At 37.5% G+C, this 13,460-nt stretch overlaps 1 protein-coding gene across 10 annotated transcripts in view; it reads right to left on the reverse strand.

The window, feature by feature from the left end:
- The window catches only part of golga1 (golgin A1), a 40,325-nt gene that overhangs the window by 2,830 nt on the left and 24,035 nt on the right, over nucleotides 1-13,460 (reverse strand). For 8 of the 10 annotated variants that reach the window (XM_088420677.1, XM_088420653.1, XM_088420637.1 and 5 more), the window contains 10 exons: nucleotides 10,987-11,082; nucleotides 9,002-9,097; nucleotides 7,764-7,904; nucleotides 6,501-6,575; nucleotides 6,309-6,398; nucleotides 6,119-6,221; nucleotides 4,373-4,533; nucleotides 4,038-4,196; nucleotides 3,770-3,829; nucleotides 1-27 (listed from right to left, as the gene is read on the reverse strand). The exon at nucleotides 1-27 is cut by the window's left edge and continues 198 nt beyond it. In XM_088420677.1, the coding sequence (XP_088276803.1) occupies nucleotides 1-27; nucleotides 3,770-3,829; nucleotides 4,038-4,196; nucleotides 4,373-4,533; nucleotides 6,119-6,221; nucleotides 6,309-6,398; nucleotides 6,501-6,575; nucleotides 7,764-7,904; nucleotides 9,002-9,097; nucleotides 10,987-11,082 (1,008 nt within the window). The remainder of the gene's footprint in view (nucleotides 28-3,769; nucleotides 3,830-4,037; nucleotides 4,197-4,372; nucleotides 4,534-6,118; nucleotides 6,222-6,308; nucleotides 6,399-6,500; nucleotides 6,576-7,763; nucleotides 7,905-9,001; nucleotides 9,098-10,986; nucleotides 11,083-13,460) is intronic. The other 2 variants (XM_088420702.1, XM_088420663.1) reach the window with 2 other exon arrangements.

Consider the following 13,460-nt stretch of genomic DNA (forward strand, 5'->3'; position numbering starts at 1 on the left):
TTCCTCTTCTGTTTCAGGTTTCAATTTCTAAATTACACAAGAAAGAATACAGAAACTTACTCAAAAAACAAAGCACAGCAGTAATTATGGATTAGGATATATATGGTCAAAGGCACCAGCCAAAGTGCGTAGAGAAAGCCCATGGGACGAGTGCAGTACGGAACTTCTGTGAGCCCCAATCAGGCCTGTCACTATCGAATGTTTTTAAAGTCGATTATTGTATCAGTTATTGCATTGAACAATTGAGTTACCCCCTTCAAAATAATTATACATATTTGTATTTTCTTAACAGTTTTCTAATTTCGAACATGAGTTTAAGTGTGTGAATATAGCACTATTGTTTTCCACACATGAAATATAAGACAAAACAACATTTTGGCAAATGGTTAGCAATTGTGATTAGCCTCAGTGCATTAGCAAATACCAATATGGGTCAACAAACACGTTACTACGATTTATTTCACACCTAAATAAGGTCATGTGTACCCTACACCAGTGGTCCCCAACCTTTTTACCAACACGGACCGGTCAACGCCTTAGATTTATAAGGGGAGGGGGGGGCTGGCTGCTGGCTGCTCTAAAAACCACATCATCCTTCACACAATGAATGTAATATCAACAGCGGCTAGAAGCGGCACCAAAAAAGCAAAGATCAAGCGCAAACGTATGCACTGTTAAACTAAATATTCTCCATAACGGTACCAGTTGATCCACGGGCCGGTACCGGTCCGCGGACCGGTGGTTGGGGACCACTGCTCTACACTACACAAGTTTCATGCTTGACTGCTCCCTCTAATTTGAACATGTAAAACTGAGCCACAATATGTTGTTTGTAGTGATGGGTTGAAATGTATTCTTGGATAATACAGTCCTAGTTTTTTGTTTTTATTTTTGAGTTCACAACTTTAATTTTTTTTTTGGAAGCTCCATGTGATAATATTACCATATATATATATATATATATATATATATATATATATATATATATATATATATATATATATATATATATATATATATATATATACACACACACACACACACACACATATAGACTGGAACAGATTATAATTATATAGATGGAAAGTATCATTACACTTACACCTGTGAAATCAAATGAAACCTCCAGGAGTACTGATATATATATGTATATATGTATACAGTGGGCCCCCGTGTTAAGAACTTAATCCGTTCATCGGCTACGCTCGTAACTTGAACTGCTCGTATGACGGGCAATCCAAACCTATGTTAATTAGTGAATGCGTGCAACGCGCGCAAAAACCTTAGGTAAAAACATCACGACTTTATACACATATTAAAAATGAGTAAACAAAGTATACAAAGTATACAAAGGAAAAATGACATTTACCTTTGGGGCGACGTGACTTGAGCTGGGTGGAGGTGGAGGGGAGCAGAGACCAACCCGCAGAATTTATTGATTTATTTTCTTAAACGGGAACTTTTCTCAAACTAGAACTTATCACCGGCGATTTCCTTCTCTTTAATCCATAATAGAAGAAGCCTCTCAATTGTGTTGTCGATCGAGGGCCGTCCCCCGGCAAGGAAAGTCTTGCCCTTAGAAGATTGCCGAGCGGTTACGGCCATACTCACGAGCAAGGTTAACCATGCGTGCGCCTCCTTCGTATTTTTTTTTTTTTATTATCTCCTGGTTGGTTTCTATTGTCATCATCCTCTTACTTCTTCCTTTACCGCCACTAGCAATTTTAGAAGCCATGTCTAACAGATAAAGTTTGCAAAGTCTTCACAACATTCCTTCCTTCCGTTTTTGACTGATTTTCTCTCCTTCCTTCCGTACCGACCAGCTGTGCCATCAAGCTAGATGAAGGCGTTCGATCAATAGCATATTGGCATTTCCGTAACTGACACCGTGACTGAAACAGTGAATGTGACATTGTAAGAGCAATAGCATATCAGCGTTACCGTGTTGAGGATGAGCAGATGATTTCGTTGATGTAGTAAAGCGAGGTCAATTGTACGTACACATCGACTGGCAACGCGTGGTAAAATCATAGTTAAAAGCATCACAAATTTCCACACATAACTAAAATTAGTAACATAATCTACTGTATAGTTAATTTAATTAACATGGATATGCAAAGGATAAATGACATTCTCCTCTGGGGCGACGTGACTTGAGCTGAGTGGAGAAGGAGGTGAGCAGAGACCAACCTGCAGAATTTATTGATTTATTTTCTTAAACAAGAACTTTTCTCAAACTAAAACATATCACCGCCGATTTCCTTCTCTTTAATACATAATAGAAGAAGCCTCTCCATTTTGTTGTCGAGCGAGGTCCGTTCCCCGGCAAGGAAAGTCTTGCCCTTAGAAGATTGCCGAGCGGTTACGTCCATACTCACGAGCAAGGTTAACTATGCGTGCGCCTCCTTCGTATTTTTTTATTATCTCCTGCTTGGTTTCTATTGTCATCATCCTCTTACGTCTTCCTTTACCGCCACTTGCAATTTTAGAAGCCATGTCTAACAGATAAAGTTTGCAAAGTCTTCACAACATTCCTTCCTTCCTTCCGTTTTTGACTGATTTTCTCTCCTTCCTTCCATCCCGACCAGCTGTGCCATCAAGCTAGATAAAGGCATTCGGCCAATAGCATATCGGCATTTCTGTGATTGACGTGACGCCGGCCAATAGCATCTCCGTGACTGAGTCCGTGACTGACACCGTGACTGTGACATTGTAAGAGCAATAGCGTTCAAAGTTGCCGTGACGAGCATCAACTTCTAGTTGACGTAGCAAAGCGAAAATAAATGTACGAATACAATGGCCGGCATGTCGGATTGTTCGTAAGACGGAAGGTTTGTACGTAAGCGGGGGACAGAAAACTCTGCGGTCCACGCTTGTAAGTCGAAATGTTCGTAAAATCGTAAAAGAGTGTGTTCGTAAACCGGGGGCCGACTGTATATACGTATTGTGGCGGACACTAGGACCATGTCTCTCACCCAGTAGGCCTGTTGCTATGATCCTTTGATGCTTTGAACCTGTTGGCTTTGTCTTTGCTGTTTTGGACTTTGTTGTATCAGTTTTGTGATGGCATGCGAAGAGGAAAGATCTCAACTAGCACAGCAACGTGTGGTTTCTTCGCCTCGCCACAATATATATATATATATATATATATATATATATATATATATATATATATATATATATATATATATATATATAAAAATATATATATGGAATGTAGTCTGCTCAGGTAAGTGAACAGAAAAGAATGTTGGTAATTTGGCAAATTTGGGAAATTTGTGGTATTACTATGCATATGACAATAAGACTCTTCAATCTCGAAATAAATGAGTGTAGTTACTATGTGATTAAGTTACTCTAAAGCACAAAGTAAATTCTGAAAGTAAGTGATACTGCAACAAACATGCCTGTAACCTAATAAAACAGTCACAGTCAAATAAAAATAATAAAAAATAAAATAATAATAATTAAAAAAAAGGTGCAACATTGTCACTCAAAAATTAATTCAATTTATGTGGATCTGATTAATGACATAGTTGTTGGTTTGGCAAATTACATTACAAATGACATCATAGCCGAGCACCGATTTTGCATAAAAAAGCAAATATTGGACTATCGCAATCAAGGTGATCAGATTAGTGTAAAATTAAGAAATGTCAAGTTTAGAAATGTCAAAGCAATTGTAGACCTTTGATGACGTTAAGTAAAAAAAAAAAAAAAAAAATCTTTAAAAACAAATTAAAAAGGCATAAAGATTACTTTGGCTTACCAGTTCTTTTTGCAAAGTTCTTTTAAGTTCTGCCATCCGCTGTTGCAGTTGTTTGATAGTCTGAAAGTCAACGACAAACCTTTTTTTAATATAGTAGTTTCACTTACTCTTTCTTCATTTACATAATAGCTGCATATTATTTTCGTCTTACTGGTTTCAAGGATATGCTTGACGAGATTTTCAAGTCAACATTCATATTAAGGTTTACTGGGCATGTGTTTTCCCCTTTAAAAAGCAGATGACACAGCATGAAGAAAAACATACGTACCCTGTTCTTGTCACTGAGCTGCTGCTCAAGCTCTTTGTTAACTTTCTGAATGTGATCTAGATCATTTTCTGTCATGCTGCCATTATGGTCCTCCACATGAACAGCAGGACTGTGAAGCTGCTCTGTCAGGGTCTCGAGCTCTACTTCTAAATATGAGATCTGTAAACGCGCCAACAAGCATCTGAAAAACTATGCAACAAACTATATATATATATATATATATATATATATATATATATATATATATATATATATATATATATATATATATATATATATATATATTAAAAATAATTTATATATAATGACTGCAAATACCAATGAATGGTACTAACCCGAGTCTGAAACGCATCCTGCTGGTGAGCCTGGGTGAGTAGCTCTTCCCTCAAGTGAGTTAGCTGGAAGTCTTTGTCCAGCTCAACCTGCTCCCGTTGGACCCGCAGCTGTTCAACTTCGTGTCGAAGCTGGACCAGTGATGTCTGTCGACACTGCACTTCTGTAACATGGTTTTGCACAGTGTATTTTCTTGAGAGAAATCACTCACGGCACTGATGAACATTGGTGACCAATGTAAACTGAAAATAATCAATTGGTACTGCCAAACTTTATGAGGAGCAGGAATTCTATAACAAAATATAATTATATTCAAAAAGGGAGGCAAAATATCAGCATGCCAACATTTATTGCCATAACGCCCCTTAAAGGCCCCTTTTATTGAGTTGAACATTGGCACATATAATTGGTCTGTACAGTGTCTAAAATTGAACTTTAAACTGAAATGTAGAGGTGTGCCAGAAAAAGAAAAAAAAAAACACATAAGAATCAGGATTATGACTAAATTTGATTTAAAATGTCCCAAAATCTTTATATCGTAGGTATAAAGAAACCAATCTACTTCCTGCTGGATTCCGTACTATGTCGAAGGTGTGCTGTGCCATGACATCACGCAACCCGTTATGGAAAGTCAAGCCTGCACAGCAGGACGCACAAAAAAAAGGGAGGAAATATAACCACACAGTCTTCATTGAAAGCAGTCTTGTTGCATTTTACTAACTTTTGTGATGCAGGAAAGTCACACAGTTGCGAATATAAATATGCTTCACTCCACTGCTAACAAATGGAGTTTGACTGTCACGGCTCAGGTAATAGTGTAAGCAATAAAAGTTTTTCCTATTGTGGGTCCCAGTCACGCTGAAGCAGTAATTCATATTTCTATCAATGACAGGAATAGTGTTTCGTCGTGTCCTTTCATTCTTTCTCTCTAACCAGGCAACTTTTATCTCACGCTCGCACGAGATTAAATGCACTAACAGGGAACAAATAATATTATATATTATTATATCACTATTTGAAAAGGTTGTAGCTTGATAATGGTTAACAATAAAAGCATAATGTGTAAATATTGCTCGGTGCAGTTTTTCTACTTTGGCGTTTGGAGACTTCAACTTGATTATACTACTGGACTGGTACCTATCTACAACTATATTTTTTCTTGTTTTACTAAAGTTGTGAATGTTCGAAAGTACAAATTCACTATTCATGGTTATCCTACGTAATGTTGCAAATGAAGAAGTAGCATTTGCACTCTTAAAACATAGAATGCACTTTTATTTGAATCATTTTAATATATGTAATGTACTTAATATTTTAATTTTATTTTTGTGGATTGAAGTTCTTAAGTTGTGTATTAATATATACTTTACTGTCTTGGTGAGGGGAAATAAAGGGCTCGTGAGGTTATTTGGCGAGCTTCGGCTAACTTAAGGCAAAAAAAAAAAAATAGTGATTAGTCGACTAATTGAAAAAGTAATCGCTGATAAATCGACTACTGAAATAATCGTTAGTGACTGTCCTAATGTGAAGTCTGTGATATTGTGGAGCATGCTTGTCGATGTTTGAGCTTGTAGGTCCAAGCTAAACAACAAATCAACAAAAAATCACAAGATGACTCGTATCTCAAAGATCATGTGAGTCTGGTAACTTTTATATACAAACACCTCTGTTTGTAATATTTGGAAATTTTATTTAACATGGTCATGTGATGGTCTTCTTTTACTGGACTGAGAAGTGTGGGTATGTACCTTCATGTAGCTTTTGGATGTCTTTTTCTTTGAACGTTAGCTTCTCATTGACAGTTGACAATTCCTGTTGTGATCTCTCAAGTGATGAAGTCAAGACTTCAACCTGAACTCGAGCACATAATAACACGCTACGTTTCATATGACAAACACACAATAAATCAAGAGAAAGTGATGCATAATGCCAACAGACCTGTGTTTGTAGTTCTTCTCTCTGTCGTCTGCTTTCCTCTAGTGCTTTAGCAATTTCAGTAGTAACTGTCTGCCTGCTGTCCAATTCCACCTACAATGGTGAATGAGCATTTTTTAATATTCAACTATAAAGTTCAATTTTAGAATACATAACCACGAGACAATAACATTTCCAATCATCAGCCACTATGACCTTGTACTGTTCCAGGTCTTCCATCTGCTGTCTCAACATAGCGTTTGCCTGATCTCTTTGTCTCCCTAGATCGGCCTAGACCAAAAAAGTGATGGCAAAAAATTAGCTTCTTGTACAAAAAACTGTGAAGCCCTTTGAGACTTCGGTGATTTAGGACTATACATATTAAATTTGATTGATTGTTGATAAAAGTGTAACAGTTTTCAACTTTGAACTCTCACAGTCCAAAGTAATTATTTTCTGATTTATGTAGCCTTTCATGAAACCATACTGATCGTCTTTTGTGTTTAAGAGAAATAAGTCACTCAAAATAGGACCAGACCAGTAACTGAATCAGTTTCAAAAGGTTTAGGCCGCATAGGTGTCAAACTCCAGTCCTCGAGGGCCAGCATCCTGCATGTTTTCCGGTTTTCTTTCCCCAACACACCTGATTCAAATGATTAGCTCATTAGCAAGCTCTGCAGGAGCTTCAAAATGATCCCAATCATTTGAATCAGGTGTTTTTGAGGGAAAAGGTTTGAAAACATGTAGGATATCGGCCCTCGAGGACTGGAGTTCGACACCTGTGGTTTAGGGGGTAAAACATCAACAATGTTTTTGAGCTAATATGTGCCAAAAAGCAAAAAAAAAAAAAAAAAACCTGCTAAAACTTCCTTCTGTATCCCAAACTAGCATTTTTCCTTTATTTTTTTTAAATGAAATTAATGTAAATTTTCTATTATCTTTTTCATTTGTTTATAAAATACATAGCTACATTTCCCAAATATAAGACACTTTTTCAATAAGCCCTCTGGCTTATTGTCCAGTGTGCTTATCTGCTGGTTTTCCCCACCGGTCAAGCAAATGTGTGTTCAAGGAGTCTGTTTTTGGAACAACTATGAAATAGAACTGAAAAAATGTGAATCAATGGCTGTGCTGAAAAAGAGTTTTAAAATATATTATTAAGAATATATATATAAAAAAAGGTCTACATTGAATAAGACCTTGTATAAAAGTTTGTGATGTGTAAATTTGATATACGGTATACAGTATATATGATTGTATTTATAAATTTATAGTTGTATATAATTTATTTGCAGTGTGTGCAATGTTCACTAAAATAATCTATCAAATAAACAACGGGAGACAGAATGCTATCGAAGTATTGATTTCGAGTTTGAACTGCTATTTAACCGGTCTGCGGATTAACTCATAAAATGAGCCCCCCACTTGACTGTATAAAGAAGTTTTTAACTCACTCATAAAGAATTTTAAAGAGCCTACCATTGTGTCTTTCATTGTACATTTATCCGTTTGTAAAGTAGCAATAATCTCCTCCAGTCTCTTTTTCTTCTCCAGACTCTGCTGCTGCAACAAACGCAATTGCTGATCCAAAAAGACTTTCTCTGCACTCCACTCTCCTTGCTGAAAAACAAAATGTATCACTTGATTAAAATACTGTTTTGGTTAAATGAAAGCGACGAATGCATCTTTTCTAATTTTCACATACTGTAGGATCGCTCATTGGAAAGTCCTCTATCAGAGATCCATCCATCCATTTTGTAGGGCCACTTATAGTTACAAGGGTTGAAGGCCTGTTGGTGCCTATCCGAGCTGACTATTGGCAGTAGTCAGGGGACACCCTGAACTGGTTGCCAGCCGATTGCAGGGCACACAAAGACGAACAACCTTTCAGGCATGCAATCACACCTAAGGAGAATTTAGTATGTCCAATACACCTGCCGTGCATGTTTTTGGGGTGTGGGAGGAAGCTGGAGTGCACAGAGAGAACCCGCACAGACGAGAACATGCAAACTCCACACAGGAAGGCCGGAGTGAGGTAGATTTGAATTCGGGTCCCTAAACTGTGAGACGGATGTGCTAACCCCTGCTTCACTGAACCGTCGCCCTATCACAGATTTAATCAAAAGATAAACCAAAATAAAGTCTATAGTTCTTTGAAAAAGTATTTGTATCTCTAAAATTATGATTTTAGAAGAATCATCTTTGTCGTATACACATACATACTTGATTGACATTTCCATCTTAATTTTATCAACATTTTTTATATTTTCATGTTTAAATTAGAATCTTTCCAGCTTTTATGACAAGTCGGACCATCTGGATGCTCAAAAATGTGTATTATTAAAGCCCAAATTGTATGAGAGGCAAACGCTGACGAATGATCGCGAATGTAGCATCTCTTTTGATACCCTCAGGCTTCGTTCAAGGTTACCAGAGGTGGCCAAAATGTCACCGGAGATTGTTAAAATGCCACCAGATGTCTGCAGACAAACGCCTTGAAGTCATTTTTAAAATGGTCAAAATTTCATTGCAACAAATGCAACGTCCAGTGATATATGGTGACTTTTTGGCAACCTTGAACGCACCCTGAGGAGATCAAAATCTGCTACTTTTGAAGACATTAACAAGTGTTCGCCAATTCATTCAGATAGGGGCCTAATTAATTTCACAGTTTTGCAAATTGACTATGACACTAACTTCCTAGGATGGAAACCAACCAATTTTTGTGATTGGAGTTCTTTTACTTCGATCTGCTGCTGTGCACTCTTAAGTTGACCACGACTGGCTAAGACCTCTTGCTCCAGGGTTGTTATCTGAAAGAGAAAGCAGCACATTAATACCCTAGAATGAAAGACTTTAACAACACATACTTACAAGTTCAGTAAAATGTTTGTTTATAGGGGTTCTGGCTCAGATGGATTGTTTTGCCTTTAATTTATTAACGCAAAATGATGACTCAGGATTATCTTCTATCAAAATAATCCGGGTATTGTAATATCAGTGAATATCAGTTAATATACAGTTGTTAAATAGTTATGTATGTATGTATGTATGTATGCATGTAATTGTCTCCTTTTGTCATTTTTATGCACTTATTACCTTTGTCATATAAGATCCTGTAATTACAGTTGTGACTGGGTTGTTCCTTGACGTATCATAGTGGTCTAGTTCTCAGAGTATAGTTTTCAAATTGAGGTCATGTTGGATTATTGTGTATAAATACTTCGTAGACTTGGAGGGGGCTTCCAAATGTTTGACATATTGTACTTAAACAAATGCGTGGTAGTTAGTTTGGCAAAGTCTTAAGTACTGTACAAAAGCTAAAAATGTGTAAATGTCCAATCATGAAAAACATTATTATAGTGAAGAACTTAATTATTATAATCCCCCAAAAGATGCACCCTCAATTATGGGTCAAATTCTGGTATTTCCTATGTTACGTGTATATGATGCACCAGCAGTTTGGCGACAATGTAAGGATGAACCTAAAACAACATTAATCTCATCTTTATAAATTCTTCATATTGGGTTCATATCTGCAAGTTCTATACTATACTATATTTGATGCGGGTTAAGTGTGTTTCAGACTTCACACATTGTGAGCAATCAGTGAACCCCTCACCAGTGATGAATGCACTCAAAGCAGTTGTTTATGATTGTGTGTGTATATGTCAAAAGAGCACAATTAATAAACAAGTCAAAGGGAATACCTCTCCATGTTCTCTAACTGGAGTACTCGGTAGCATACATTGCCACTCTTAAATGATTCAGCTGGAGACATCAAAACTTTAACATGATCCTATCTGTTTTAGTAATATTCATGTGTGGAGAACTTGGACGTTGGTTCAGTATGTTTGCTTGTTTCTAACAACCACAGCTAACATTAGCTTCTGTTAGCTGCAACAGGCAATGGCTGCTAACAGCCAACTGACTTCCACAGTCTAGTTCGCCTCGTTTACCTACCCCCCGGAAAAAAAGTGCATTGGGGGAGGGGGGGGGGGGGGGATTACGGTAGTAGCCTATATATGTCTACTTAATATACTTCATCAATGTAATAGTTGAATAAATTAAGAGCAAAACATGAAAATATAACTATAAAATTATACAAATGAATTATTCCACCTTTTGTTTGTCACTCTGTCATCCCCTCAGTCTGTAAGTAACGACTTTTTTGATTCAACTATTAAGAACTGAATTTGAGGGGGAGCAACCATTGCACCGCCTCCTCATAAGCCCCTCCATGCACCCACTGAATTCTAAGCACAGATATATAAAAACAATATAAGGAAAAACTGTGTTTGGAAAAAAATGAAACATTTGAACATTATGTAAAACCCCTCAAAACCCCCTACTGAAATGTTTGCGCCCTATTGAATTACATGATCCATTTCCATTTCAGAATCCCCTTTTGAACAACCCATTTTGAGATTTAATCTAATTCATTTATCTATCCAACTATTTTATCAGCCATTTATCCTCACTAGCTCCAAACGTCTAAATCAGGTCAGATTAACTTTTGAACAAATGGCCCCTGGATTTTAAATCCCATATTCCCAACATGATTTTCAAACTAAACTACACAAGACTTTTGTGATGGAAATGAAAATAATTCAAGATGGCAGCTGAATGATGACAGCATACAACCCAAGCTAAGTAAAAAATATTAAGCGTTGGGTATATTTTTGGGGATATCCATGCTCACTTGTGTGTCTGTCCTCTCTCTGTAAGACCTTGAGGATTCATCTTTATGTCGTAGAAGAGTCTGCAGCTCTGTAACGGTGCACGCCATTTTGTTTACCTGAGGTCAGACAGACATACAGTATGAACATTTAGTGAGCTGGAGAAGAGCTTGCACTAAAATAGGAATAGGCAACACTGATGCTTGTGAAGCCACACATATTTTATATATCAACTATCAAATCAAAATAAGTTTTATTTGTACAGAATTTTCAATGAACTAAAATAGGAAACATGTACAGAAATAAGTACAAATTAAATGGGGAAAAAAACAAATACACACAAAACCACACAAAACCACACATCCCCACGTGTAGTACACAGCCACACACAACACATATTTTATGACAGTTTAGAAACATGGCAAAGCTTGAAATATTTTTCCGAATACAAGTTGACCTCGCTTATGAGTCGATCCACCCTTTTTTACTTCAATTTGGGTGAATTTTTCAAAAACGCTATTAAAAGTCTACCCCTGACTTTAATGGTAACATAGATCATGGCTGTCCAATTATAACACACGGTATGTGTTAAATAATGAAATTACGATACTTTTAGACACATTTTTTATCGTATATCGAATAAAATCCTGTTGCGGTTAGGGGGAACGTGGGGTGGAAATGCCTGGCAATGTGCACGTGCATGAAGACGCAAATGCTGAACCTAATGTTGCAACACTGAAGTGGTAAGAAGTTTCAATGCTTTACTTTTTTGACACAGCCAAATATTAATTTGTCGAAAAGCCCTAAAAGTCATTATCACGATCTGACTAGGCGCCTGGCTCCTCCCATTAAACACCCGGACGTCCTCTCCTATCTCCTTGCCAATTGTTCAACCATTCTTGTTATTCTACGGGTTGTCAGTCATCTTTGGACCCATCCAATTTGTTTGAAATGGAGGTCTTCGAAGATGATTTCTGATCATCTTGGGATGTTCTTTACGCAAGTGATGACTGTGTTGAGATAAGAGCGCGGAAGGTTGCCCTTTGCTGTTTCTCCCCACACCTGCCAACCTCCATGCTGGCTTGTTCAAGTACACGTCTATGGGCTGAAGGAGAAAAGTCAAGCATTATGTTCCTATTCCTAATGCGTCAAAATCCGACTTAAAAAAAGGGCCACGCAGTCTCATTGACAAAGAGGCAATTAGGCGACACTTGACGAAAGTGAGACGTTCTGTGCAAACGCTCCAAAAAGGGATGCATAGTCGTATATCGAGGTATACATAATAAGTTTAAGTCTTGTAAATGACATTACAAATTTCGCAGTCGAGTTAATGTTATTCAAACACAGATAGGTGGAAAAAATTGGTCTGTTTTGATTTTTGTGTGTGTGTGTGTGTGTGTGTGTGTGTGTGTGTGTGTGTGTGTGTGTGTGTGGGTGGGTGGGTGGGTGGGGTGCTGGGTGACTTTAAGGAACAAGCTTAAGTTAACATTTGTAGAAACTATAATCACCACCACAAGTGGACGGGCATGATTTTTTTTTTCTCTTCTGTGATGGGGGGGGGTCTTTGCAAAAAAAAAATTTGGGAAGCACTGCCCTCGGGAGACCAATGTTGGATTTATATTGCACATTTAGTTTCAAGTAAGATAATATTTGTAGGCAGCTCTGTGGAAGTGTAGTTAGCACGTCCGCCTCACAGTTCAGAGTCCCAAGCTCAAATCCAGCTCACTCTGGCCTTCCTGTGTGGAGTTTGCATGACATGCATATTGGACACTCTAAATTGTCATTATGTGTGATTGGGTGTATGAATGCTTGCTGCGATTGGCTGGCAACCAGTCCAGGTTGTCCCACGCCACTGTCCAAAGACTGCTGGTCCAGGCACCAGTAAGCCAGCGACCCTAGTAAGGATAAGTGGCTACAGATAATGGATGGAGGGATTCTATTTATTTTTATGGTTTATGAGATGACAGAAAACTAAAATTGCCTTAAAGAGACTCTTCAATTTTTGGAGCTTTTAACCATGTTAGAATGTTGATCTCCTGCAAAATGTTATTTTCCTTTATTGCTGGATTTCTAAGCATTCCTTGCTTGTTCTGTGCTGTCACCGCCCTGCTTGAGCAGATAAATATGACTTATGAAAAACTTATGATGACAGATGATAATTGTACCTCCTGTATACCATTCATGCAAGGGTAAATGCGCGCTGAACTTATCCTAGACTTTAATTTCGATTTCGGAGTTGAGGAGGATTTTGCACCAAGTTGGCCAAGTAAACAGCAATGTTTTTACTGTAGAAAGTGCCAAAATAGATTGAATGCATTCTGATGAACATATGCTAGGAAACGTAGGTTTCTGTACATTTTTAACGCCTTACAAAGAGAAGGGAGTCAGTCAGTTTCATGAATGCGATAAAATTATATTGAAATATTTATGGCAAAATAAAAGACCCAGGGTTCATCTAAAAACTTTACAACTACCTAAGGAGAAAGGGGTGGGGCCT

This window comes from Hippichthys cyanospilos, chromosome 1, assembly GCF_059441005.1.
Source record: "Hippichthys cyanospilos isolate Australia breed blue-spotted pipefish chromosome 1, RoL_Hcya_1.0, whole genome shotgun sequence".
Lineage (NCBI taxonomy): Eukaryota > Metazoa > Chordata > Actinopteri > Syngnathiformes > Syngnathidae > Hippichthys > Hippichthys cyanospilos.